Source organism: Sparassis crispa (assembly GCF_003851025.1).
Source record: "Sparassis crispa DNA, contig_000011F, whole genome shotgun sequence".
NCBI lineage: Eukaryota > Fungi > Basidiomycota > Agaricomycetes > Polyporales > Sparassidaceae > Sparassis > Sparassis crispa.
Genome location: NW_020939757.1, coordinates 537,467 through 564,323, shown reverse-complemented (window position 1 = coordinate 564,323; position 26,857 = coordinate 537,467). Strand labels below are relative to the sequence as shown.

The 26,857-nt window shown below is 50.3% G+C and overlaps 10 protein-coding genes across 10 annotated transcripts; 7 read left to right on the top strand and 3 right to left on the bottom strand.

Moving 5' to 3' along the window:
* Window positions 1-57: 57 nt before the first annotated feature.
* Window positions 58-468, bottom strand: SCP_1101860 (hypothetical protein; the record flags this gene model as incomplete). The annotated part of the gene is made up of 1 exon (XM_027762621.1): window positions 58-468. The coding sequence occupies one exon, from the start codon at window positions 466-468 to the stop codon at window positions 58-60; it is 411 nt and encodes a 136-aa protein (XP_027618422.1).
* A 55-nt stretch (window positions 469-523) lies between these two features.
* Window positions 524-751, top strand: SCP_1101850 (hypothetical protein; the record flags this gene model as incomplete). Its single annotated transcript, XM_027762620.1, has 1 exon — window positions 524-751. One exon carries the CDS (start codon window positions 524-526, stop codon window positions 749-751), a length of 228 nt encoding a protein of 75 aa, XP_027618421.1.
* Window positions 752-2,739: 1,988 nt separating this feature from the next.
* SCP_1101840 (hypothetical protein) lies at window positions 2,740-3,243 on the top strand (the record flags this gene model as incomplete). The annotated part of the gene is made up of 1 exon (XM_027762619.1): window positions 2,740-3,243. One exon carries the CDS (start codon window positions 2,740-2,742, stop codon window positions 3,241-3,243), a length of 504 nt encoding a protein of 167 aa, XP_027618420.1.
* A 4,011-nt stretch (window positions 3,244-7,254) lies between these two features.
* Window positions 7,255-9,330, top strand: SCP_1101830 (hypothetical protein; the record flags this gene model as incomplete). Its single annotated transcript, XM_027762618.1, has 6 exons — window positions 7,255-7,291; window positions 7,352-7,416; window positions 7,476-7,527; window positions 7,580-7,661; window positions 7,717-9,219; window positions 9,261-9,330. 6 exons carry the CDS (start codon window positions 7,255-7,257, stop codon window positions 9,328-9,330), a joined length of 1,809 nt encoding a protein of 602 aa, XP_027618419.1.
* Window positions 9,331-9,551: 221 nt separating this feature from the next.
* SCP_1101820 (hypothetical protein) lies at window positions 9,552-11,300 on the bottom strand (the record flags this gene model as incomplete). The annotated part of the gene is made up of 2 exons (XM_027762617.1): window positions 9,552-9,860; window positions 9,921-11,300. The coding sequence occupies 2 exons, from the start codon at window positions 11,298-11,300 to the stop codon at window positions 9,552-9,554; spliced, it is 1,689 nt and encodes a 562-aa protein (XP_027618418.1).
* Window positions 11,301-12,239: 939 nt separating this feature from the next.
* SCP_1101810 (hypothetical protein) lies at window positions 12,240-12,488 on the top strand (the record flags this gene model as incomplete). Its single annotated transcript, XM_027762616.1, has 1 exon — window positions 12,240-12,488. One exon carries the CDS (start codon window positions 12,240-12,242, stop codon window positions 12,486-12,488), a length of 249 nt encoding a protein of 82 aa, XP_027618417.1.
* A 5-nt stretch (window positions 12,489-12,493) lies between these two features.
* On the top strand, window positions 12,494-15,446 carry SCP_1101800 (hypothetical protein; the record flags this gene model as incomplete). The annotated part of the gene is made up of 4 exons (XM_027762615.1): window positions 12,494-12,633; window positions 14,935-15,266; window positions 15,322-15,381; window positions 15,430-15,446. The coding sequence occupies 4 exons, from the start codon at window positions 12,494-12,496 to the stop codon at window positions 15,444-15,446; spliced, it is 549 nt and encodes a 182-aa protein (XP_027618416.1).
* Window positions 15,447-16,301: 855 nt separating this feature from the next.
* Window positions 16,302-16,986, bottom strand: SCP_1101790 (hypothetical protein; the record flags this gene model as incomplete). The annotated part of the gene is made up of 2 exons (XM_027762614.1): window positions 16,302-16,525; window positions 16,587-16,986. 2 exons carry the CDS (start codon window positions 16,984-16,986, stop codon window positions 16,302-16,304), a joined length of 624 nt encoding a protein of 207 aa, XP_027618415.1.
* Window positions 16,987-18,145: 1,159 nt separating this feature from the next.
* On the top strand, window positions 18,146-18,393 carry SCP_1101780 (hypothetical protein; the record flags this gene model as incomplete). The annotated part of the gene is made up of 2 exons (XM_027762613.1): window positions 18,146-18,158; window positions 18,212-18,393. The coding sequence occupies 2 exons, from the start codon at window positions 18,146-18,148 to the stop codon at window positions 18,391-18,393; spliced, it is 195 nt and encodes a 64-aa protein (XP_027618414.1).
* Window positions 18,394-18,446: 53 nt separating this feature from the next.
* On the top strand, window positions 18,447-19,485 carry SCP_1101770 (hypothetical protein; the record flags this gene model as incomplete). Its single annotated transcript, XM_027762612.1, has 2 exons — window positions 18,447-19,029; window positions 19,085-19,485. 2 exons carry the CDS (start codon window positions 18,447-18,449, stop codon window positions 19,483-19,485), a joined length of 984 nt encoding a protein of 327 aa, XP_027618413.1.
* Window positions 19,486-26,857: the final 7,372 nt, after the last annotated feature.

The window sequence follows — 26,857 nt, the reverse complement described above, 5'->3', positions numbered from 1 at the left end:
AGACGGAAAGAGAGACGAAATAAAGGAAGAGCGCGGCGAGACGATAGCGGGTGGATATCAGAGTAGGAGTGCGAAGCGATAGCGGGCTGGAGAGCTTTTCGGTAGCTGTTGGAGAACTTTCTGGGAGAATAAAGAGACGTAGAGACTCGGGTGTAACGCTGCTGGACGTGCAATAAGATAGCGGTAGTGGATAGCGGGTGAATTCACGGGGAGATATTGTGGAGGTGGGAAGAGGGAGAGAGAGAAAGGGCCGGGGGAGAGGCCTGGGCGAGCTTTATAGTTGGAAAACGAACAGCGGAGGATCGCAGAGCGTGCACAGGCGCGCTCGGAGATGGCCCGCAGGAGGATCCAAGTGCCGCGAAGCTGATCGCGCGAAGATTGGCCCCACGTCGCAGCACGCTCCAAGAGGCCGCCGCGATCCCTCTCTCGGCTCGACGCTGCCATCGGGCGAGCGCTCCCCGCTGCCATCGCGGTCGGCGCCAGCCATGTCTGCGATCCTGTCACCGCTGTCACCCGTCGACCCATGCAGCTCGAGCTTTTGACATGCGCCAGCAACTCGCCGGTCGCCAGACCCTGGTTCGCGGACGCGACCTACCACAATAGAGGGCCTTCTCCTCTGGGATCTCAGCGCACGGCAGACGATCTCCTGCGCGAAGCGAAATCCGATGCGGCACAGCGTGCTCGCCTGCCGCGTTCTCGGCTCAGCTTCGCCCCCAACGGCAAAAGGGCGAACCGGCCAGCTGGAAATTAAAGGAAGCCTTTGAAATTCCGCATGGTGACAGCAGAGGCTGCATCCGTCAACGACTGCCTTTCTCGACCTGCACGCCGTGGGGCTTTTCGCGTTTCCTCCTCCGCCATCAGCCACACGTTCCCAGTAGTTCTGGGGTTCGTACCAGCTTGCACATAGCCCCCTTTGCAAATTTTTTCCCTTGTGGACACGGAGCGCGAGGCGGTGAGTCCGAAACGCGGAGTGCAGCTTCGTCCAAGCTTCGTCCTTGGACGAGATCCTGACCTGACGCGTGACAGGCTGTGACCCTTCGCTCCAAGCGCCCGCACCCACCAATCAAGAGGGCCGTACTTGGGCGCTAGGATGACGAGGTGTGACACGAACATTGTCTCTGTCATTAATCCTGTCATATTTGCCGCAAATTGACCTACGTTCGAAGTCTTCCGGACGTCTGCCCTCCACGCGGGACGACTTCTCTCAAGATGACGCGAAGCCCTCGACGTGGCTCTAGCAAGGAATCGTCGAGGAACGCGTGCGCACGCCCGCGTGGTCCCCTGCTCAGACTCGTCCGAGGATGGCCAAAGCCCCGTTCGTGCGTCACGCTGTGCCAGCCAGCCAGTCCGTCCGTCCCTGCGAGTGGCAAGGGCTGGCTCAGCGTGCATGCATGCGCTGAGCTCGAGCGAGGTCGCATCTACCAAGTACCGGCAGCATTTTCTCTCCCAACGTGACCTCCGCGCTCAAAATACCGGGAACGCCAAAAGGCACGTCACTGCCTGCGACAGTGCAGTTCCTCGCCACACTCCGATCTCCCACTCAGATCCGGGCGTACGCGCGGTACTGATTCACGATTGATCGCGCCACGGCCTCGCGCGACGTACAAGACCCGGCGCTCGATACCGTCTCTAGCTCCCCGCGTTGTGAGACTCGATCGCTCTGTACTGCATATCGCATTTGCTCGCACGCCGCCAGACGCGGTGCTGCTGTGCGTTCCTACCGCCCGTGCCGGCTTTCGTCGTGTGCAGATGCTGCAGAGCTTTAAATAATAACCCTAGGGTCCGTTTCTCTCCCCTGCGAATTTCGCTCCGGCACACTTGTGGTCCACTCCGTCCGCGCGCGCGGGAATGTATAGCTGTATCGCCATCCATTAACATTCTCCGGCCATATATGCCAATGCCCAGCTAACCCTCACAGACATCTCCCTTTTGACCGCCCGCCCCGTAGATGCTTTCTGTCGTCTGACTGCCTACTGGCAGCCAGTCCGGACATGGATTTACGTTCCCTTCCAGCACCGCCGTCCCCGCGACAGCGGAGCACGACGTGCCGTTCTATCCTGGCTTCTCCCTGCTGCGCATGAACGCGGAAGGTCCCAGCACGCGACGGTTTCAGCCCCGACTCTGCTTGTAATTGCTCTCCGAGTGTACTGTCCGCCCGACACACGGTATAGAGGCATTTCGGGCTTCTGCACAACCGCAGGTGGAGGTTCGCCCCCTCGGTTGAGTGTAGACGGGATCACACCATATAGCTGGCAGAACTCGGCGCAGAACTCGACGAGCCGTCCTGGTGTGGGTGCGCGGTGTCCTAGGCCTCTGCTTCGGCCCCGGGAGGTCCGCCGCAGGTCCTTTCTGTGTCACTGCACGGCGCCGCCGCCGACTCCAAGTACGGCGGGCTAGGTCGGTTGCCGGCCTGTGCGGGTCCCCTGGTTCGCCGTGGCCCGATCTCGGACGCTGCGCGAGACGAACCTGCTTCGGTGCTCCGATTGTCCAGCGCAGGACCCGGTCGACCTGAAGTGGGCGGGTTCCGATGTATGGTAGCCGGGCTGCGGTGCTGCGGGTGTATCAAGAGGGGGGGACGTCACTGTCTGATGGTGATTCGCTCCCGTGCCTTGCGAACACGACTCTAGGATATCATCGCGGGCAGAGATATCGCCCGCGGGATCCCAGAAGACGCGCGACATGCACGCTCGAAGGATACACACAAGTACAAAAAGCTGCCGCGAAGGTTGCGACGTCGAAATGGAGGCTGTTGGATATGCCGACGCACTCATTATGCGGCTTTTGTCGAACGTTCGCACCCTGCGCAGGCGAGTCCGGGATCGTCGAGTTTTCGGTGTCGCTGAATTGTTTCTGCTAGCTAGTGCGCGGGTTTCTGGGGCTGCTTTGACGGAAGCGTGCGACACGCGCTGGTCCCCTGCGAGTGATCCTCCGCGCCGCAGAGGCAGGCGTTTATGCGTTTATGCGTTTATGCGTTTCCCTCCAGAGATCTTGCCAGCGGTATTCTCGAAGACGCCTCTGCGATACGAGTTGCGGCACTCCAGTGCTGGCGACGGGGCGAAAGCTCACGCTGGCCTGCGAAATGTTCTGTCGATACACCTCGCTCGGTCTCAGTTCCTCTTCGCGTCCTTCTCCCGTCTCGTTTCTCTTCCACTCAAACGGGGCATGTGGGAACGGCCACCCGAACGATCCTGCGAGACGAGACTGCTGCGGAGGACGGAGCGAAGGTTGACTGTTGTACGCTAAGAATGTCTATGCGTCCACGTTCTTTTGCGATCTGTCCCCGAGAACGCCGTGTTTCAAACATATGCGCCTGGGACGCTCCGCGCTTGCACCTCCCTATTACCCGGGCGCTGTTCTACCCCTCGTCCGGTTTACCGTCTGGCCACTTTGGACTGTGTTCGGCGGCACGGCCAGATGCGAGTGCGGATAATCGAGCTGGCGACGTTCGAGCGCTGTTGCCTGCCAGGCAGCTGCTCGTCGATGTCGAATACCGATCACTTGTCGGAACTATGCCTCTACCTGATGCTACGTCTCCAGTCGCCGGGTCTGCAGCATCTCTGACTGTGATTATTTGGTCAACCTCTGACTTCTCGTATCTCTCGGGAGCTCCCCTCGTCTGCATCGTCTCCGACTGCGGTTGTCTGTTCTTTCGGTCCACTTTTGATCTGTTCCCGAGGACGTACGCCGAGTTTCAAACGTTCGCACCCGGGATGCTTCACGCTCACAGACACTGTCCTACCCATCGTTCGGTTTACCATCTGCTCGAGCTGGCGATGCTCGAGCGCTGTTGCTGTTGCTGCTCTCGATGTCAAATACTGTGATCACTTGTGGAACATCTACTTTACTCTGCCTGGTGCTACACGCTGCTCTGCGGCATCTCTGATGTGATTACTTGTTAACCTTCGTTCGACTTTTCATGTCTCCCGCGAGCGTCCCTCGCCTGCAACATCTCTGACTGTGATTATTTGTTAATTTTCGTTCGACTTTTCGTGTCTCTCGGGAGCTTCTCTCATCTGCTTTCCCAAAGATTCGATGCGGGCTTGGACCTTGAATGAGATTGGACGCCGTCCCTGAGGTCTCACTATCCTGCCCTTCAACGCCTTGTAGTCTCCGGAATCGCGGTCAGTCGATCGCCGTTGCCCTTCGTCTTGCCCCCGTTGAGGATCTTCGGTGGCGCGTGGGACACTGCAGGCAAGCACGCCGAGCACCGGCCAAACTTGTACCACTTGAATGTACGAGATTGGCGGGACGGGCGCGTGCGGCATTCGCGAGGTGCGCTCCCGGCTGGCGTCGTTGGAAATTGGCATCGCTAAGCTTGCAGCGCTGCATTCCTTACGATACTCGGTCCTGCAAAAATCTGAGGGCCTGCATACCTGTGCATCAGTTCGAGGATTTAAGATGAGGGTGTCGTGTGTTGTGCTTTCGCTTGCTGGCTTGGTGTGTAGCGTTGTGACGGGGATATTAAGGTTGATCTGTTGCTGCTGCTCTCATTTGGTCCGAACCTCGAGTATCTCCGACCATGTCAGTGTCTTACCGACGGGTCTCGCGACACGATGCCGCGCTCTGCAACACCTTGCGGTCAGATATGAGTGAAGAGAACTGTGGTTGCGCGTCGAGGCTCTCGCCGTCAATCCGGCCAATGGGACGCGGGTGGAAAATGTGTCGTGTGGGTGAATGGTGGGACTCGATACCTTGACCGTCCACGCATGGACTGGTTGCGTGCAACGCAATGCTGTTTTCTCGCATGTGCACATGCTGTGCAGACGGGTGCTAGATGCTTCGTCTTGAAAGCTTGGACATCTCATCAGAGGAACAGGTATAATAATAAAGTCTGCTGGATCATCTTTGTCAGTTATGAAAGATAATCTTTTCTATCAATAAGTAGCAAATTTTCATAAGAATTGCTACTTTTAAGTAGATTTATTTGTAGGTGCATAGATTGACTCAGGATAATCGTAATATAATCTGAGGATAATCTGAGGATAATCTTCTGGATAATCTGAGAATAATCTGAAGATTAGCAATAAAATACAATTTTAACTTTGACACTAGCCAGGATTCAACCCTGGACCTTAGGTTGATTTTATAGAATATAATTCCAAGTGACACTTTAGACCACTTGACCATTAGGCCATACATCACAACTATCTTATATTAAATTAGACATCTTTTTCTTGAAAAAGACTTAGCCAAATTCTGTCTATTAGAAAAGAGTAAGTAAAAGACACTTGACTTTTATCATAAATAGACAAGACTTATAGACAAACAGTACTCTGCATCTCATTATAGTCTTGTTCTACAGCTTACAGTTTTTGTAAACTATCATGCAGTACTATAGAGTATCTTAATATAGTCATCTATAATATATAACAAGTTATTGAGAGACAGTATTTTATTTGTTCATTTTAGGCTTATACTCTAGAGTCTATTATATTATAGACTGAGCACTTATATATACAAGATCTTTATAGCTATCTTCTAATTGTATAGCAAAGTTCTGTTTTGCTGAAGTAACTGTAGAAACATATATTCTATTAATTACATATTGTACTACATTATATGAAGGCTGCAAGCATTAGAAAAGACTATAAGACTCAGAGTAATGTTTGTTTATAAGTCTTGTCTATCTATGATAAAAGTCAAGTGTCTTTACTTACTCTTTTCTAATAGACAGAATTTGGCTAAGTCTTTTTCAAGAAAAAGATGTCTAATTTAATATAAGATAGTTGTGATGTATGGCCTAATGGTCAAGTGGTCTAAAGTGTCACTTGGAATTATATTCTATAAAATCAACCTAAGGTCCAGGGTTGAATCCTGGCTAGTGTCAAAGTTAAAATTGTATTTTATTGCTAATCTTCAGATTATTCTCAGATTATCCAGAAGATTATCCTCAGATTATCTGGAAGATTATATTAAGATTATTCTAAATTAATCTATGCACCTACAGATAAGTCTACTTAAAAGTAGCAATTCTCATGAAAATTTGCTACTTATTGATAGAAAAGATTATCTTTCATAACCGACATCACTGGCTGGATTGAACGGGGAGTCTCCTTATAGTGGTAGGGGAGTTAGGTCCTAGTGGAGTTTGAAAAACCTAACCTACCGGCGCGGGTGGCCCCGCGTCATGTGCCCACTCAATGCGGCAGGCAACCTGCCCCAAATGGCATTTCTGATGTAAGCACATACCTAAGGTTGGGCACTGCACTACAGCTATTCAAATTACACACTCTGCGGCATGTTTTAATAAAAATTAGTGTCCATAAGTGAGTGCTCTATATGCTCTCTAAACATAAAAAAATACTGCCTATGTACAGTTCCAGATGAGGACCACAATCATGATAACACTTATGTGCAGCCAAACCTGCACACCGGGACTTTTCTCATATTCAATGCATGTCCTGCCAGTAAAAATTACAACTGGCAGTCCTTGTGATATCATGGAAATTTTTTAAGGTTGCAGGAGAAACTCAGTGCATTCAGATGGCTACAGTGAATGCAACTGCACTGGGCCAAAGTTTTATTGTGCTACAAGAGGGACATACACTCTCGCCTGAAGGGCGAGCAGAAAATTTAAAGGATTTCTGCATGCCGTGAATGTGTAAAATTTACAGGACCTAAGCTTCATTAGTTCACAAGAAGAGTCATCCCTGCAGTTGTGTTCCTATGTCTGACTGTACTGCATGATTTGAATATAACTCTAGAAAATCATCATGGATTATGTGTAAGTGGCATGAAACCCGATATTCATACACCAAGGCACTTTGCACAGGAGTTGAGGACATGCTGGGCATCACACAAAGATACAGAGTGAATACCTTCTCGCTCGCTCGAATTAATTTCATTTAATTTATTTAATTTCCGGCCAACCCTACCACTATAAGGAGACTGCCATTGAACGTTGTGCTGTGCACGCCACGAGACTTCGGGTCTGAGCGCTTCGCCGTCAACGTGTGCAGTAGGATGGTACGAATGTTTTTAGAGTCTAACCTCGACAGAGTCCCCTGCAAAGGTACTGGCCCCGGAGAAGCTCAGGTGTGAGAAAGTTAAACGTTAGATCCTCAGGCCTCAGGTAAATTGCAATCCCGGCCATCTTCTGTGATCTTTCGATCCAGGCCCCCCATTCAACATCGAGTCCCGGCATCTTTCCCTCGTCTAGTTTTCTATTGTCAGGACTCAGACGTATGTTCCCCTCAAGCTCTACACGTACCGCGAAGCTGATTGCATCACAGAGAGCAGACTTCCCATATCATCATGGGCAAGTGCAGGGCTGGAGGTCCGCGTGTTGATGGTAAGCGTTGACGCCCGACTAGGCCGTGCGGCGGCTTCGGCTAAGTTGCTGATCATCCAGCGACGCTTCTTCTCCATCTTCTCGGGAGGATTGACCTAACGCGGATTACAACGATAGACATTTTGGTGCGTGAAATGCCCGTTCTTACCTGAGTCACTTCAGATTGATCTGAATATGACCCCAGATCCGTCTTGATGGCTACGCACCACCCGTTCTCGTTGCAGGAGACTCTGCAGGCAAGTTCTGGTTTCACCTGTACTTAGCACGGTGCTCATAGACTCGCTCTAGGCATGCAGAGGGATGCTTCAGCCAGGGACTTCGAACGACCGCCCACTTCGAGTCATGATTCCCAGCGGAGACGGATCCTACCGTGTTGTCCCATACAACGACCAGCCCTACGTCGCGATCAGCTACTGTTGGCCTAGCGATGGCTGGGATCGCCTCTATTCTAGCAGCCAGACCTCGCAGGTGGCGACGGACAAGGGCGTGGTCTCCTCAGCACACTTCTCCGCCTTCATCAGAGCTGCGGTTGAAAAGAACAACAACGCCCTCACAGAGAAGGTCGCCGTCTGGCAGGACCAGCACTGCATCAATCAGGCAGACGGCCGTGAGAAGAACGCGCAGGTCGCAATTATGCAGCGGATATACTTCGCTGCGCAGTGCACGATGATCATGCTGGACGACGTCGAATTCTCCGCGGACGAGTTCAACACGCTGAAGCAGAGCAAGACCACGGATGTGCATCTCGCTCTCGTCCGCAGGCTATTGCGCGCACGCTGGTTCACCCGCGCGTGGTGCTCACAGGAGTCAGTGCTCAGTCGCAGGGCGATCGTGTGCGTACACCAGACGGGGCGGCCCGACTCGCCTCTTCTGTTCAACGTTGACTACATCTGGCAGTGGCTCGACGTCGCGCGGCGCCGCGATGGAACGCTCCCCTTCTTCAGCGAACCTCGCGGCTCGATCACCGATGCGGCCTGGACCCGGATGGCGAAGACCAGTGCTTGGGCCCTTGGTATCGTCTATGAGATGGGTTGCTACAACCACTACGACAAGGTGCCTCTCACAAATAACCTCCTGCGGCGCATTTATACATTTGACGATCCACCCGAGGCGTTCGGCGTCAACGAGCCCTGTATCCTCGAAAACGTGCTCAAGATGGTAAATGTGATGGCGATTGACCAACGCGACTTCTCGCTGCTGTTGGCGAACAGCGTTCAGCAGAATCCTCTGCGCGGAAAACGAGGATTCGGGTGGGCTGGCTATCCTGTGAGAGGAGATCGAATTGCAGAGATGTGGCACCCGAAAGACTACGAGGTCGCGAGAGACCCAGACATTGCGGTAGATGCAACGGGGCTCACCGCCAGGGGTATCATGGCCAAGATCGTTCTGCAGCATGTTTGGAAGCTGCAGAGAGATAGCGGCGGGCTGCACGTATCCGTCGACGGGGTCCACAAGTTGGTCACGTCGGACTGGCCGATGCATGATGTTTTCCGGTCGAGCCGCCCGCACCAGCTCTTGCGAGACTTCCTCTATGCGCTTGAGGCATTCGACGACAGGGGCGATCCCGAAGCCGAAGTGTATTCGCGTGCGGTGTACGCGTATCTGCTCGAGGAGGACTACAATTATCAGCCGGGGCCGTTTCGCGGGGACATGAAGGAAAATATGATACAGACGTTCGGGATGCCTTCACCAAAACAGCGTCATGTGGCGGACGCCCTGAATTTCATCCAGCGCGACGAGGGTGCGGCATTCAGCACTGTCCTGTTGGACGAGGGGACGGTGCTCCTGGTGAGTGGCAATGTGGAGAATATGCGAAATTCGAGGATCTTCCAGCCGCACGTCGTGCGCCCGAAGCTATTTTCGTATCCACTGGTAATTACTGTGAATTCTATGGTCCTTGACAATGGGAACCCTCACCAATGTAGGGGGTGTGTCAGAGGATTTGGACTGATTTCTGAGAGGTCACTAGGTTCAGAAGTCCGTATCAAGATAACATAAGGGGGAGTGGCGTCGACGAGAGCGTCTTCGTCGACTTGTAGAATAGTGACAACCTTCGGAACATACTAGATAAGTGCGTGTGTCACGGTGATGGTTCGAGCTGAACGTTCCGGCATTGTCGCAGAATGTCCCATTCATGTTTTTGTTTTTCTTCGTCAGCAAACTAAGTACAAACCGACCGTATACTGCTGCTAGCTCCAGACCAACCTATCCGTTCGCATGAATATAAAGAAAATATCACAGGCTCTGCCATTCATTCGTTTCACACACTGTTCCTCCAATCCTCGATTCTGCGCTCGTCGGGCAGTATACGACCGTCCGAAGGATCAAACTGCACATTGCAACTTCTCGCATCCGGAATCTCCACCGAGCCTTCGAGCACAAGCGATATCTCTAAAAGCTCATAGTGGACATAGCGTAGGTTGGGACATTGCGTGCGTAGGGGAACCGACAAGGCGGAAATCATCAAGTTCAGTAATGTCCTGTCGCCGGACATGATACTATACCTGGGGAGCGAAAAATATTCCATGTTTGGAGACGATGCAACTGCAACAAATGCAGAAGACAGCAACTGTGAAATAGTATTACTGAGACGTTAACGCGGAGACAGAGCAAGGAAGTATCTCCTCACCAGGACGGCATTGGGAATTGTCCTTTCTCCCATCAGCTTCAACGCTCTTAGTCGCGGACAGCAACCCAATAATGGAACAATGATATCCTCCCCCGACGTGCCGCCGATCTTCAACTCTAGCGACTCTAGAGACGCAAATCCTTCCGTCCAATTATTGAGTGCAATGAGCACCTCAGAATCCCGCAGAGAAGGACGGTCCCATAAACGATCTCCTGGAGCCTCTGCACGTTTTCCAGTGACAACAAGATGTCGGAGACCACCCTGCTGCAGAGCGTAGAGGCTGATGTCATCCCACATCCCGCGGAACAGCTTAAGTGGGGGTAAACCGCGAGGAGCCACAGGATCGAGGTTAGCATCTGTACGCTTTTGTATCGAGAGATTCTCTATCGAGCCACAGTGGGAGAATATGAATTGCCGCCAGTCGTATGTGGTACCATACGGCCAGATGGTGATGTCCAATGAGCGCAGTGAAGTGAATTTTGCCAAAGCTGTGAGTTGGAAGAGTAGGTCCTGCTCCCGACTACGCCTGTCGGATGATAATTCATATGAATACAAATGGCAGGATAGAGACTTGACATGAGAGGGGTCAGGTAACGGAAGATATGTCTTCCGGATACCAGGATATACAGGTTTCTCCTTGTATACGAGATGCTCGAACGGGAGAATGATACACATGCGACTGTGGTCTTCAAGAGGCATCTCTTCGCCCGCTTCATCCTCCAGCAGAAAGCACGTTTCAGAGGTTAAGGAGTGCAAATGAGTACATACATCTTGCAAGAGACATAGATGACGTAGTCCGAGAGTGACATGGATCAATTCCAGTGCTTTGAGATTTGCCAACTTCGGGACGAGGTCGTAGAAGAATCTGTCAACAATGATACGCTCATGGGTATCCTCTTGGCGGCGATCAATCAATTCTGTCCAATGCCGCGGATACGCTAGAGGAGCAAGAAGACAGCGATGAACCCCGGAAGCAATTCTCTCCTGTCCAATGAAATCGAGTTTCCGCAGGGTTTTCTCTGCTTCCTGGGTGCTGAGAGGTCTTATGTCCCATAAAAATGAATCTGCATAAGAGGGGTATACTGTACCCTCTGGCGGTACGCGTTGCCAAGTACAGGATATGGAGAGAGTGCAAGAGTCGAATAAGAAAGGTTGTGCGAGATGATAGAACACCTTGCAGGTCAATGTCAGGTCTTCTAATGTTCTCTTTGGCGACTCCTCGATGCGACTTCCATGGAGAATGTGGGAGAATATCATACGAAGTAGTTCAACAGGGAATGGCAAAGTCGAGCCATTTCGCGGAGTCTCGGCAACGTCAGCGAACGTACGTTCCCTATCTGTTCGCTCGGTGGTCGGGAGATCTGGCGTCTCTACTACCATCTTGGAGAGATCTTGAAACTCTGCGAAGAAGTGGCCGTCCATTACGATGAAACGATAAGTAGACTGCTGGAAACTGGCAGACTAACCTTGATTCCCTAACAGTGACCAGACCTCAACATTCCTTCATGAAGGCCTATCACGGTAGCCGAGAAAATCGCGCGCTCTGCGTGCAACAACTTCAAGTAGGACGTGAGTAGGAATACGTGTCGACATTCTTCGCACTTACTGTAATAATTACGCAGCAGCCGGGTTTCTTCCGTATCGACAGTATAAACGGCGACAGAAGAAAAATGACGACAGAAGATTTAGGGAAACCACGAGTGACTATGTTCGCTGTCTCGACGAGGAAGGATGTCAAGCGACAGTCTGCGAGGGTGGGCGTTAGCTCGATCGATATAGAATCGATCAGAGGAGCTGCGTGACTCCTGCATGGGCTTACAAACAAACTGCCAATTCGATGGGACGCACCTTCCGTAACAGACGCAACAAGTAGCGTAGATCCGTGGGCAGTGCAGACAGATTCACGAGGGAGTAACCGAAGATTTAATCGTAGCCAATCTGCTGGAAAACTGTGAAGGGATCACAGACGATGTTAGAGTGTGGCCATAAAATATCGTGGTGGACGAAGAAGTGGGTACTTTGCGTAATAAGGACAATACTTACTGCCGTCGCTGTACTAGAATTCAGGGTCTTGGTAGAGCTAGCCCTCGTTTTTTCCCGGTACCGACGTTCATGGCGGCATTAGTAAAAGTGACATCTACGGGCGTGAGCGAACTTGAACGGAAGGCAACCTTTTCATTCGTTAAGTACAAACTCGAAACAGCTGTCTAGCGCGTCTGTGGCGGTCACGCAGTCACGTGCCTCTCCCTGGCGTTGCGCGTGCCAGTAAATCCTACTCATTCACCATCATCAACTGTCCCGCACTTTGTCTGTCATTCGATGAGCGAACCTTTCACTTGCAAACGTCGTGTACATTTCCCACCCGAGGCAGAGCCCCATCCCAAGGAGATGAAGCCATCCCGCGCCGTCGTGGAACGCCTGCCGTCGTCGTTGGAGCTCGTCAAGTCTGTATGGTCCGATGAGGAACACAAGACGTTGAATAATAGCGTTTTGCGGCTAAATCTATTCCATCCGAAGCGATCGAGGAGGATCCTGAGGTCGCTGCCCTCTTACTTCACTCCGTGGTGAGTATTATGGAGTCCGTCTCCAAATGGATGAATGCGGAATATCGCCAAGCGGGAAACCTCGAATCTTTGGTTGAATCCAATAAGGACCTGCGAGTTGTATTACGTCAGGCGAAGGAAGAGAAAGACTTACGCCATTCGATGCTTGAGTGAGTCATTATCTCATCTTTGCCTTCGCGCCAACGTTGAAGGTTCCTTCTAGAAATCCTGCGCCAGGATAGAACACATTGAGTCGATGTCTATCTAGTTCAGCAGCGAGCGGGCGTACTTGTAGGACGCTGGGGTTTTAGGCAGATGTTTGCCAGGTGTTTTGTGTATGGGGTACACGGTGAATGACATTTCAAGCACGATTGAATTGGCGAAATACCTAAGTGATAGGGCAACAGCAGTATTAGCGTTCAGCTGGCTTCTGTACTACCAGGTTGCAAACAATAGCTAGCAAGCCCTAGACTGGTCTGTCGTGGACAGGCTGACCGTGCCACTCCGCACTGACGCTCAACCTTTTGGTGAGTACTTGATTAACCTCCCGTGCCTCAGGTTAGTCTCCACCTACCCGGAGGTTGATTCTGTCCATCGTTCATTTACAAAGTTCTGTCCCCTTCCCAGCATCATTGACAATAACCATGCGCAATCTTCCTTGTATAAATTTGTATTTCAGGTTCCCTCTCAATAGATATCGTCGGATCTCCATCTCCCAATCCTACCGGACGAGCGCAAGACAAAGAAACGTCATTGGCCCATGGCGCTTTTCATCCGGTCCTGGCTAGTGCGACTGCTACTCTGTTAAACGAGTCGAACTTAGCATTCCCTCCTGAGATATTCGTCTGGATATTCTCTCATCTTCTCACCATGAGTCGATACTACGCGACCGTGATGTGCAAGGCGTTCCTTCCCATTACGCAGCCCTATTATTACGGCTTACTTATATCGTCCGTCCGAGAATCTCTCGATTATTTTCCCGCCTCCGTCAGGCAGAGCTCACTCTCAGCGACGTTGTACAGTCGTCATCTTGCGGCTCCAATTAACAATGCAGGTCCACACTGAAATACAAGAGCTTCCAATCATTGGCATACAAGTTCAAGGAAAGGGCCACTGTTATCACGCGAGTCTCCTGTTTTCACCTCTCGAAGATGGATGACGCTTTGAGGATATGAACGATCCAGCGAGGAGGCTTGGATTCGGCGCACGTTAGTTTCGCCGCCGTCGCTACGTCGTAGCGCCGGCGGGTACTTATCCCGAGGGCCACGAAAAGGCCTGCGCCAGGACCGACGAGCAAACGCGCACGTCGACCCGTACCTCAGGATCTTGCCCACCCACCACCTCTTGCTGTTGTTCTTGATTCTTGACAGCTTCTGTCTTCGTTGGTCTTGGCCACCAACTCATGCAGCTCTTCTGTCTTCGTTCTTCTGTCTTCGTTCTTCTGTCTTCGTTCTTCTGTCTTCGTTCTTCTGTCTTCGTTCTTCTGTCTTCGTTCTTCCGCCTTCGTTGGTCTTGACCACCCACCCGCCCCAACTCTTGCAGACGTCTTCAGTGGTCTTGCTCATCCTAACGCTTGCTTGCAGCTGTCTTCAATCTTCGGTCTTCAACCTTTCGTCTTCTGTCTTCATTGGTCTTGCCCCATGTTTGCATACGTTCTCTGTCTTGCCCCCCCACCCGCCCAAAATCTTGATGTTGTCTTCATACTGTCTTCTGCTCTTGCCCACCCGCCCACCTAGCATCTTGAAATCTTTTCGTTGTGGCTCCGGACCCCACCAAAATATGAGGAACACCCCTGGACGATGTGCGGCCGAAGACGTCGACAGATATACAGCCACAAGAGGCATCATGGAAGAAGGAAGGAGAGTAGCAAGAAGCGTGAGACGAGAAGAGCTCGTCGGGTGTGGATGGTGAACGTCTGAAGTCAAGAGTGCGCTTGTGGTTCCGCGTCGTACCTTTGGCTTTTATACCTCGCGGGAACGCTTACGCACCCTCGGCTAATCTTTCGGACTCAAAGCATTACTCAATAAAGCAATTCCTTTGTCCTCCTTGACGGCGGCCGATCGCCGCGAGTTGTGCGTGTTTCTTCTCCTCACCGCCACACGAGTGTCCTTCCAGACTCGGAGGTCGGTCCACATTTCTGAGTGTACTTACCACACGATAACTTAGCCCCGTTCCTAATCGCGCTGGCCAACTCTTTGCAGGCCTTCGGCCTTGCAGTTAGGGTGGAAGCCGACTTACAGTTGCGGTGGCCACTGACGCGCTTTGGTCGACGCTTGCGTGTTACGCGGTCACGTGCGTCTTCAATGGCTTCGCCAGTTCCACAAGTTCAATTTATACATACGTACACCGCTAGCGATCATCATCAACTCTCTCTTGCACTGTGCCTCTCATGTAATGTCCGATCATCTGACCAGGAGCACTGTGTACTCGTCAGGCAGATTTCCCATCCGAGGTTGAGCCCCGGCCCAAAGTGATGAAGCCATCCCGCTCCGTCCGCTCCGTCTTGGAGCGTCATTGGAGCTCGTAAAGTCTGTATGGTCCGATGAGGGACACAAGACATTGGATAACAGCGTTTTGCGGCTCACTAAATCCATTCCATTCGAAGCGATCGAGGAGGATCCCGAGGTCGCTGCCCTCTTACTTCACCCCGTGCTGAGCTTTGTGGAGTCCGTCTCCAAATGGATGAATGCGGAACATCGTGAAGTGGGAAACCTCGAATCTTTGGTTAATTCCAATAAGGACCAGCGGGTTGCATTGCGTCAGGCGAAGGAAGAAAAAGACTTCTATGCCTTCCGGTGCTTGAGTGAGTCATTATCTCGTCTTTGCTGTCGCGCGCCAACGCTGAAGGTTCCTTCCAGGAATCCTGCGCAAGGATAGAACACCTACCCCGTGGGATGGCAAAAGTGTCCCAAAGCAAGGTAAGGAATGTCCTTCTCCACGGCGCTTCCGGCCTGAGAAATATACAGGGGTTGAGTACGCTTGAGAACGAGGTCAATGGTTGGCCGACGGCGCTCGAGGATCTCGATGCAGGCAGAGAAGAAACTTCAAATCTTCGCACTTCAACGACACAGGCTGGGTGTGTATCGGAGGTGAACAGCCTATACGTCTGGATTCTTGGAGGGGGATCGCGATATGTGCATAATTCAGTAACGAGCGTACGTATCTGTAGGACGCTAGGGTTTTAGGCAGACGATGGCAAATTGTTATGTGTATGGGTACACGGTGAATGACTAGTTATATTCCATGCAAGATTGAATTGGCGCACCATCTAAGTGATGGGGCTCGGTTGTCTTGTGTAGTACCAGAACTTCGGCTGGAAAAGAACGCTGCTACTGGCTAGCTCGAGCATGGTCTTCTGTGGGCAGGCAGGCCGTGACTCTCCCCACTGACGCTCGACGCGTCAACTCTCGCTGCAAAACCCCCCGCCGTCGTGCACATATGGTCTGCCATGCAGGAAACTGAATGCACGGAATGACACACATAATAAGCAGGAAAGGCGAAAGTGGCATTATAGTCATAACAATACATCTGACAAGGCTGCTAAGAGATACACAGGGGAAAGATGATAATGGTAAAGATATAAATAGTGTTCGTGACATAGCAGTCGGCGCCGAGGTCCTGGGGAAGAGCTTGTGGACGCGTGGATTTGAATATGATCGTGATCGTCGAAAGGCGGGAACAAGGGGATATGAGTTCGAGGATAATTTGGAGCGACCGTCTGGTCGTGAAGTGTTGCCTGCGCGGCAGGCCAACGTGAGATGTAGGGTGCGAGAGATGGCTGAAGGATGAACGGTTGGGGGACAGAGGACGGGAAGATAGCTGGCGGAAAGAATGGCCTTCACGCTCGCCGACCGAAGACAACGGCAAGTACAATGATGAGAATGAGGACCGCAAGGACAGTCAGCGCGAGGAGGCAGCGCTTCGCCCATCTGACCTCCGTTCGTCGCATCGCCTGGATGAGCTCCAACCTCTCCGCCTCCGTCTTTGTGGTCTCCCAATCGTCGGGTGCGCGGAGAGGGGAAATCAGGATAAACGCGCCGGCGAGCCAGAAAACGGGAAAAACTGGATGGAAAACCTCGAAATTAGATCAACTCTATATCGAGCAGAATCGAAGAAAACTCACGGAATCCGTAGAGGAAGAGATACTGTGCCAGCGTCGGCTGCTCGTCCGTGCGAGTGTAGGCGGGCGGATTCTCTGCAGCATAGGGAGGCGGGACATCGTCGTTTGCACCAGCAGCGTACACGATGTTATCATGCCGACTGTCGCGCGTGCCTGTTCGCGGCGACGAGCGAGCGACGCCGAAGAAGTCGTCGACAGCGTCGGTACCCTCGTCTTCGCTGGCACCCTGGGTGCGAGCCTCGTGAACGATGGCGCGAGGTGGAGAGGGAAGTTGGGTGTCGAAAGATGCTCGAGGCGAAGTCTCGGAGAAGACTTGAGCCTCTATGTCAGTAGCTGGTGCTGCCCTTCGCCAGCTAGCAAAGACGTTGGAGAACGAGGACAAGGGTGCAGCCTGAGACGACATGTCGATGAATGTGAGTGAGGACAGAACTGTACGGCGGGAACGGGGGGGCGATGAGCTGCTTGATCCATGACGATGATCAACTGATTTATACGGAGTCGGTAGCGCGTGAAGAAGGCAATCCGGCAGTGATTGCTTTGGACCCAATTACACGCCCCCTCTGCCAAATAGATACAAATAAGGACCCACGCAAGAGTTTCCTCATCTGGATAGTCGTGTCAGAGTGACAGATTCCCGCGGTCATGGTTGCTTAGGCATCTTGCTTTTTCAAGTTCTCTAGACGATAAACTGGATCTATTCTGTGAGGTTTTTGCAAGGTGCCGTACATATATTCCACGCAGACGTTCGCTGGTTGGTTGTATGAGGCTTATCTGTCATGATATGCCCCCTACTCGAGCGCTTCCTACCGGCGGGTGGACAAAGATCACACCGCCGAGATATGAAGCGGGCAGAGAGGAATGGCGAGAATGCCAGCGATAAAAAGGACAGCACGGCAGTGGAAACGGCAAGCCGATAAGCGGGCTAGAATTGGACAGGTGTAAGAACACGTATGATGAGGGTAGGCAAAGGAACGACATTGTGAGCAGGTCAGTACATTAGTTCTTCGCAGTGTATGTACTTGGTGGCAATCGAAACCGCCTCGCTTGCTCAATAATGGTGACGAGGACTGAAATGGAAGTGCGAGGGTGATTTGTTCACGCGATCCCATCTTGTCCTTCGCTCGTGTGGCACCCTCTCGCATGCCGTCTATTCGCAGGTCATCTCCAGTGGTCCCTTTTACCTGCCGTCAGCCACTTTTGCACACTGCATCTTCTTGTGCGTATCCTTCTCGCACCAGTAGTGCCTTTGCATTTTAGCTCTGCACTATTTGTTGTGCGTTGCGACGTGCCCTGTACCCTGCAGGTGTTATCGTACGGTGATTCTTCGTTCGCCTACACACCAGTGATACACCTGGATGATATCTGTCAACTGTAGTTGTGGCATTCAGAAAGCTACGCTCTCTCCCAAACCTCTGCGTGAGATGATGGTTGAGCTGAGTATCATTGTTGCCGTTTTATAGCAAGTTACCAGCGTCAATTTCCTATAAGCATGTGCTGATGGTGTTGTGGCGCTCCGTGCTCGTTCACTGCAGAGAGCCAACTCGTTCGAGGAGGGGACGAGTATGAGCGACCAGGGTGAGTCTTGCGTGTTGTGCAGCATTCGCTCTTACGGATACAAATTTGGTTAGGCCCGAATAGACGCTGGAGTATTCCATTACCGGCGGAGCTGCACGACCACATCGTGGATCACCTCTGGGACGACCGTGCTGCACTACTCATGCGCTCTGGCGTACCGCGAGTCCCTCCCCGCCACGCGATACCATCTGTTCAAGGATGTCAGGATCGAAAAACGGTCTCGCGTAACTCGTAACTCGCCTCCAAGATATCTTCGAGACGTCGTTACCGTCGCTCGTCGGCATCGCAATGTATGTTCGCAGAATATCCATACATTTCTCCTTATCTGTTGGCGAATTTCGCGTACCCTACGCCCTGTCCAAGCTTGAGAACGTGCATACTTTGTCCCTGATCGGCATGCCGTTGTTCACTCCACCAGACACGCTGGATGGAAGGGATCCGTGTCTTCTACCCAAGGCGTTTCCGAAAGTGAAGGCCATCAACTTCACGCTGCCGGTTACTTACATCTGCGTCAACAACATAGTGGAGCTCCTCCGTGCGTTTCCAGCGCTGTCATCGGTGCGCATGGGCAGTGGCGGACATCTTGTGCGCATGAACGGTTACGCTGAACAATCGAAGCTCTCGCTGTCTGCCGGTAGAGGAATGCCCACTATCACCGTCAGGAGATTGGTGTTGAAGCACCCAGATTATTCCGTCGGGATTGCTGAGGCAATGCTCATGGAGCCTTTCGCACCGCAGATTCAAATGCTTCGCTTGGAATCGATCAGAAGGCAGGACCTTAATGCAATTGGGAGGCTGCTTCATGCTGCTGGGACGTATCTGGAGCACCTCGAGATTTCTATGCCAGCGGTGTATCGACCACGGCCAGATTGTGAGTCAGGCGATGCTCATACAGTAATTGTTGTATTTACCTGGGTGGCTGACAGTTAAACACACTGTCAGCCCGTTTTGTCCCACATATAACACTCACTTGTCCGTGCTCCGTCTTGAGGCGGACGCAAGACAGCTGACTACCAGAAGAGAAGATTTTTTGTGGTTGATTCCGGTCCTTACAGCCACCCGCTCCCCCCTTCTCTCCGTTCTCAGTATCACCTGTACGATGCACACAGAGACCGACGTCAGTCTCCTGGACTGGGACCGGCTAGACGCAGCGATCGTGCGACGGGCTCTCGAAGCTCCCCAGCTGAGAGTGTCCATCCTTTTCATAGTGTACGTGAGACCGGAGAATTGGTCCCCGCGTTTGGGAGAGGTGATGAACGTCGAGCGGCTTGCCAGCCGTCTTCCGATGTCTCGGAGAGCATTGGGGACAGTTTTAAATTTCAGCTAAAGTGCATCACAGAAAAGGCGCGGATCTTGTAATGCCCTTATATAGCAATGCAAGGCCTTTCTAACGGGAATATAATTAATAAAATGGTCAGAATAACCAAAATGAATAAAATGACCTTAGGCTTTAATGATGGAATCTTAGAAGTTGAATAGAATGCCAGTAAAATCGCATAGTATATCGGTTGCAACGGGGCAAAAGTATATTGCTGCTTAGAATGTCCAGAAGACTTTTGCCCACGGCTGGAGCAGTATTCGGGCTGCTCGCGTGATGATACGCACAAAACCATATATATTGTGTGGGTACAAAGTACATACATATACACCCTCATACCGTAGTACATACAGAGTGCTAGGAAGCTCGGAGACGCACTGCATACTGTGTGTGATCCTTCAGAATGCGTCGGCGGGTGACAAATCACCGCAAGCGGGAGGGAACCCGTACACAGCGCAGAATCACTGGCGCCAACGATGCGCGTCGCATGGAGGGGCGGGTATTCTACGTGTGAGTCTTCTGTCAGGATCCACCAGAGAATCTGAAAGCCGTCTTGCGCGCGCGTAGACTGCAGCGTGGGAGCACGGCCGATCGCAGTGATAAGTGGACCGTGATACATCGGTATCGGCAGCTGCATCGGTGCCGGCCAGTGGAATGCCGCCACAGCAGACTTGGTGCAGCGGCGGGGGGCTGCAAAAACCGGTACATGTTAATGTCCACACCGGAGGTACATCAGCAGGAGCTGCATGGTGCACAAGAGACGGCATTGCAGACACGTAGCCGGTGTGTGGAGTATTGACGACGAGCTTCATGCAGAACACGATAGCTTCTTCTAGTCCAAATGTGGGTGACTCGAATCATTGTGGTCTCAGCGAACCGGAGCCGCAAGTGACATCAGCAAAACCGGGAATTTTCTCCAAAGAGATTATAAAGGTGTAATTCCATGTAACTTGCGCAATTTTTTCACCAAGGAATACATTGCATTGTAATCCTGAGTCAGATTGCAGAGTTGCCAACTGGCATAATCAGTTATAAGCTCTGGAAACATTTTACAGGTTATGAAGCTCATATAACTTCCTACAAAATTTATTACGCGCTACATTCAGACTGTCCTAAACAGACCGAAACCGATTCATTCAGATCGGTTTGATAATTCTCAAAAGTGGGAGTATTCCAAATTAATTATGTCAACATATTATTATTACTGCAGCGACGTACAAAGTGCTCTACATTAGAGCTGGTTGGGCCTACTTACAAGCTCCAAAACCCGCGTGCCGCCGTAACGTCCACTTACCACAGTAACAACACCCGCGTGCCACCATAACAAACAAGTAGTTAGGCCTACTTACCGCGCCAACACCTGCGTACCGCCGTAACAACCAATGCTAGAAATCAACATACACTACACGTCCGCCCAGAGGCATAAAACAGTAGAAATTGAAATAGAACGCACTATGCGAGTCGCTCCAACCACGAGAGCCCGATCAAGCACACGCAACAAGGAACCTGGTAGACCTGTGCAATATAGTTAGCTGCGAGTAACAACACTCACCTGGCGGGCATCTGGCAGAGGCTGCGAATTTATACGCGAGTGAGGGTGGCGAGAATTGTCAGCGGATGGTAGTCGTGATGCATCGAGATTAGCCTCAGACTTGCCTCCGAGTTGCCTCGAAACGGCTTCGGATCTTTTCACTGTGAGGGCCTGGACGAGAGCCTTGCCTCAATGCTCGCATTTGGTGTGGTATTCGGGGGCCTGAAAACTAAAACACGACGTAAGAGCCAACTCAGAGCGAGTTCTGCAGAGAGCGCTAGTAGACGCCCAATAGGCGCTCCTTACAACATTACCGAGCGCAGGGAGGTTTCTCCACCCCTGAAATTCCGCAGCAGTATGCAACACCCATCGTACCTGTGAGAATTACGATTGGCTGGGTGCGATATTTGCTTATAAATCATGAACCTTCTGCCATACAGTCTTAAAAATTCGTATATGGCCTTCCGTCGTACATCGCGCTGCGTTTGAGTCATATTTGTACAACGTACACGTTACATTATATTATACACATTAGCACCAATTGTTTAGTATGCGACTGCTGCTCGTGGCACGCATAGGTGCACGGTTTCCTACGTCGTCATTCGTCAATTTGTTCTGTGAAAGAATGATTTTTGTACCTTGTAGTGGCGATAGTTATCGGCGAACCAGAAAAAAAAACGGTCGGTTCCTCGGTTTTGTCGTATTACCATGACGGTAACATTCAGTGAACCAAACATATGTACTTTGTACGATTTTTTTGGTGATAGATAAGAGAGAATGTATATAAAATTGACGAACCGTGTTCTGTATGTTCTGTGCGTCCTATTATGTCTTCGATGATGACAAAGTAGCACATATCGCAGGTTTCGATGATGTGCGCAATCACCGAATGAGCATATTCCGAGACGTGGTGCGAGCACATGAAGTTTGTGGTCAACGAGAGTGGCGTCACCCCTATGGAGATGCATGTATATAAGTTCTCTAATCTGACGTCATCTTTTGGGACTGCCTTTTGATTAGTAATTATCTGCTTAGTAATCATTCACCGTTCAAAAATTTTGAGTATCTAGCGCTGTCCTGCCGCAAGTTCTGACTTCAACAATTCATATGTATTCATCCTGACAACGTGTTGTCCACTACGAATTTTATGTGCTCCCATGCTTTTATCGACTAACCTTTCATTGTTGCTCGGCCCACCAAATCCGCGTTTCTTCATCCAACTGTGCCAGTCGTCTATCCTCGTGTACAAGGTTTTCATCCACGGGCCTCTTCAAAACTGTTGGATCGAAATCACGGAGAAGACGAATAGTGTCTCGTCCGGAACTTCGCGATAAGGCAACGTAGATGTTGAATAGCGAGAGGCTTCCTCCAGTAGGTGGGGTTGCCATGTCGACTACGATGTAAGTCAGTGTTTGTCCTTGTGCGCGAAAATCCGTGAAGGCGTAAGCGGGTGTAACTGCGTATTGCAATCGTGTTACCAATTTTGATGCTGATCCCGTTGAGTCATTGTCTATATAGAATCTCTTCGTCACCGGTTCAATCGGAACTACTCCGTGTGGTAAGTTTGGTAGTGAGATATGTCGGGTATTGTTCAATTTGACAAGTACATATGCAGGTGGATGGTGTAACTGTACCACTGGATCATTTCCGAAGGTCGGCTCATTCTCATCAAGAATGATATCCTCGATTGTTCCTCTACTGCCATTTGCTACGTCGAGGTCAGTTTTTATATTCATCGTCACCATTACTTTCATGCCAATCGCTAATTCAACGACATCTGGCAGTCCTCCTTTTTCATCACGATTGTTTTTGGCAGTCTTTTTGTTGGCTAATCGATATCTCTCCGTCAGTGATAATGGACGCCTGTTATGACCGATGGTGTCGAACGCGGGACATATGAATAATCGATTTCCTATCGGTATGTTAGCCAATTCACATCAGTTATAATACTCATACCTGTTTCCATGCAGTGTCTTCTAACACATGCCGAATTCCATTGTTCTCGGACGGAATGCCTTGGAGTAATTAGACTCGCATCTTTCCATGGAACTGACGAGAAGTCTGTAGGGGTGTTCTCTGGATTTGTTAGAACAAGACTTTGCAGCAATGCAAGATCTTCATCATCAGTTCGGCCATGTCGCAATCTACGCAAAAATTGCATCCAGACCGGATTTGTTACACGGACTTGTTCACGTAGGATGACTATGCGATTAAATTGCTCATACAGATGGCGCCCGATTTGAAAGTCCGGAGGATCCCCTGGCGTGATTGGATAGTACAACGGTGCACTTTTTTTGTTTGCGACTGGTGGGAACTGATGGAAGTCACCGCACAGAATAACATTGATTCCTCCGAAGACAATGTCATCAGTTTGTGTTCCAATTTTTGCAATGCATACATGGCGAGAAAGTTGGGCGAAGAACTCCCGACTAATCATCGATATCTCGTCGATAACGAGATACTCACAAGTGTGCCAGATCTCTTCAAGTTTTTTTTTACTTTCCGCAGTTAGGAGTCTTTTGTAGATGGAGAGGACCCCCACGTTATGCGTGGTTTTGCCTTCTATTAGCGACGCTGCTATCCTGGTGTATGCCGCTTTGAGTAGGAGATAACAAATGCCTCTGCTTCTGAAAGCATCTGTTACTGTTTGGATAACCTTGGATTTCCCGGTTCCACCCTCTCTGTGTATCTGCAATAATAGTTGTTCGGTATGCTTTCCTTGCAATCTGTGATCAAGATGATCTACGATAATGTCGAATCCACGTCTTTGATCTTGGAGTAGAAAGTTAATGTCTGTAGACTCCAGCGCAGATTCTGCCGCTTCAATGCCTTCCATTGAGACATCTCCTGCTGATTCTTCATGAAGCAGAGATTCCAGGTTTTCTACAGTTCCGATAGAGTGTTCGAGATCGGTAAAACCTGTACTGATGTCTCGTTGATTGACAGCTTTATCCATCTCCTCCTTACAATGAAAAAGTTGTTCTCGTTCGGCCGAGGTAAGTGGATGAATACTGTCATGAACAGTGCGCATATTGATGTTTAAATTATTGTCAAACACGCCCACTTTGTGACCGATACGAGTTGCAGCGTGGGCATATTCATAGTCTCGAGAACATAGTTTCTTCGCCTTGAGGATGGCCGTTAAGTCCTCTTCTGTAACGTCAATTGAAAATGAATCAGATGATCCTGCAGCAGGTGATTCTTCTTCTCCTTCCGCGATTGTGACTGCATTCTGATCTGCATCATTTTCCGCCCATGTTTCTGCTGCTGCGTTGCAGCGATGGAAATATTAAATTGCAGAAATTCTGTCCCATATGCATTGTGTGCAATTTTCTTCAAATGCTTGAAATGCGGATGACCACGTAGAAAAATCTCGCTTTAGGTCGCTGATAATTCGCCATGGGTGAAATAAAACCAGCATCGAAGCACAATACAATTCATATGAATCTGGGTCGGTGCGTCGAGGGAAATACTGTCCAATGAAATCTGGAGATGAGTTGTGTCCGACTGATCGAACAACACGGTGTGTTATCTGACTTCTCGGATGTTCTGAACGATAATAAGATCGAATATTGCGAGGTCGTCCATGGCCACTCCATTCGAAATCTTCGACCTGGTTTTTAGGTTCGTACGTATCCACCAAGAAGTTGAATACATTATAGTCATCTAGCTCATCGCCTCGCAATTGGTAGTCCACAACTTGTGACTTTGGTGCAATTGTCCCAGCTGATGTTGGTTTGAAGATAACTGTTTCATTACAATGATCTCCGTCAACTGGGCTCTCACTACCAATGACATGGATAGCGATCGAAGTGCCACTACGAAGATGTATTATCAAATGCAATCTCTATATAATGGAATTAAACTCACTGTTGTCCACCACGCAACTGAGAATCTTCTTTTAACAGATGTGCAACGAAAGATGCCCAATGAATCGATATTGGATTATGTGATCGATAAACATCACCCCAACCCTTATGGTACAGCACCACCATAGGGCCTGCCAACTCCTGTTCCCGATTGACGGTGTTCAATGCCCGAAAGATAAGTAGTCGCTGACGTTCTTGTAATGCATCCACGAAGCGCTGATCACGAAAATGATATGCAAGCCGATCGGCCAATAATGCGGTAAGATTGTAATTGCTGGACTGATTTTTTGTCGCATAATTTGTTGCGTAAAAAGATAAGTTCAGCGTATCACGACCATTTAACAGCAAACTAATATCATTGTTTGCCATTAGAGTCTCCGAGACAGCCGGCATAGATGCATTCATGTATGGATTTGACCTTTTTGGATGCCACTCGCCGGAAGCCGTTACAATACTTTCAGCTGCCAACGGCCAAGGTGCACGTCTTTTACATCTGATGACACCCTTCTTGACATGGAGACATGTCGCCGGAGAACAGGTATGGATTTGCTTTGTCCGATTGACGTTAAATGCAAGTTTGCGTGCCTCTTCCATATAATTTTCTCCACTTGGATCTGGTTGTCTCGAATATCCCACCTCTGGATTTGACGGAATAGCTTGCACTTGTTGAACAGACTCCAAGCCTTCTATGTATGCACGAGCAACGCCGTCACCAAATTTCTGAACACGACGACGAAATTCTTCTCCTTCTAGCAATGCATGCATCACTTCGGTAGATGGTGCACCTGCTAACCATAACAATGCATGAAGATGCAAAGTTCCACATCCTTGACTTTCGACAACACCAAAATAACCTTTTAACTTCCCGAATATACCACGTGTTGACACAATTCGCCCTCCATGAGCAACGCGGATTCCCAGCAAGATGGTGAAGACCAAATCAATGATGAAATGAAAGTATTTTGCTGCCGCATATGGATCTCTTGTGATATTGAACGCTCGCTTCTCCTTTCCAGGACCCAATGTCTTGCAGAAATCATTCATGTTTATCTCTTCTCCACAAAAGATCTGCGCGATAGGACTATAAAGGTCATCGGGATTGATTGTAATCCATAAGCTTGGTGCGTTTATAAGAATCGTCATTCCCCAAATCTGACTGCGAAGCTTGTTTCGTGAAGCATTTGATCCGTCGACTCGTGTTGCTGATGCATACACATGTTTCCGCAAGATTTGTACCGCAGGATCGGATACAGAAACATGACGCGCTTCTTCATCTGCAGCATGTTTCAATCGGTCCAGAGTAATGGAAGATAGCACTTCTGCATCCCGTTCAAAGTCTCGACGACGCATCTCGACTCGTGCTGATATCAGAGCCTCTCACTTTTGACGTATGCTGAAGGCATGATAAAGGAACAATCCGTGATGGCAGAACCATCCATCGTAGTAATCAAGACACCATTTCAGATGTTGTCGAAGGGATATGTTTCGTCGGCGTGGTCTTTCGATTCCGCCAACACCATAAGGAAACAGCGTCGGGTAGGTTTTCTCCCACAAATTATTGTCACCGTCCATACTCGGAAACTCATTCATAGGTCTGTTTTCATGACGGACTGCGTAGCCTCCCTCTTGTCCCTCACTCCACAAATTTGCCAATCCCCACTGGATCATTTGCGAAGATGACATGTTTGTCAAATTCACATCGTGAGAACCGAGAAATCTGAGCGGTACGACATCTTCACTAACATTAGCATTCGCCTACAAATACATATACCCTCTACTCACCAGGATCACACTCGTCCATATTAATTGGTGTTTCTTCATCGACTGCACCAGCACTCTCGCGTTCTATCATATCCATGTCTGTCTCTTGACGAACCACTGCTAAAATCTCATTGGGTACATCATCTTCGGGTAGCTTGCTGAGCATCTCCATATCGATTTCCATATCACCATAGTACTTGCGATTATGCTCCTTCAACCA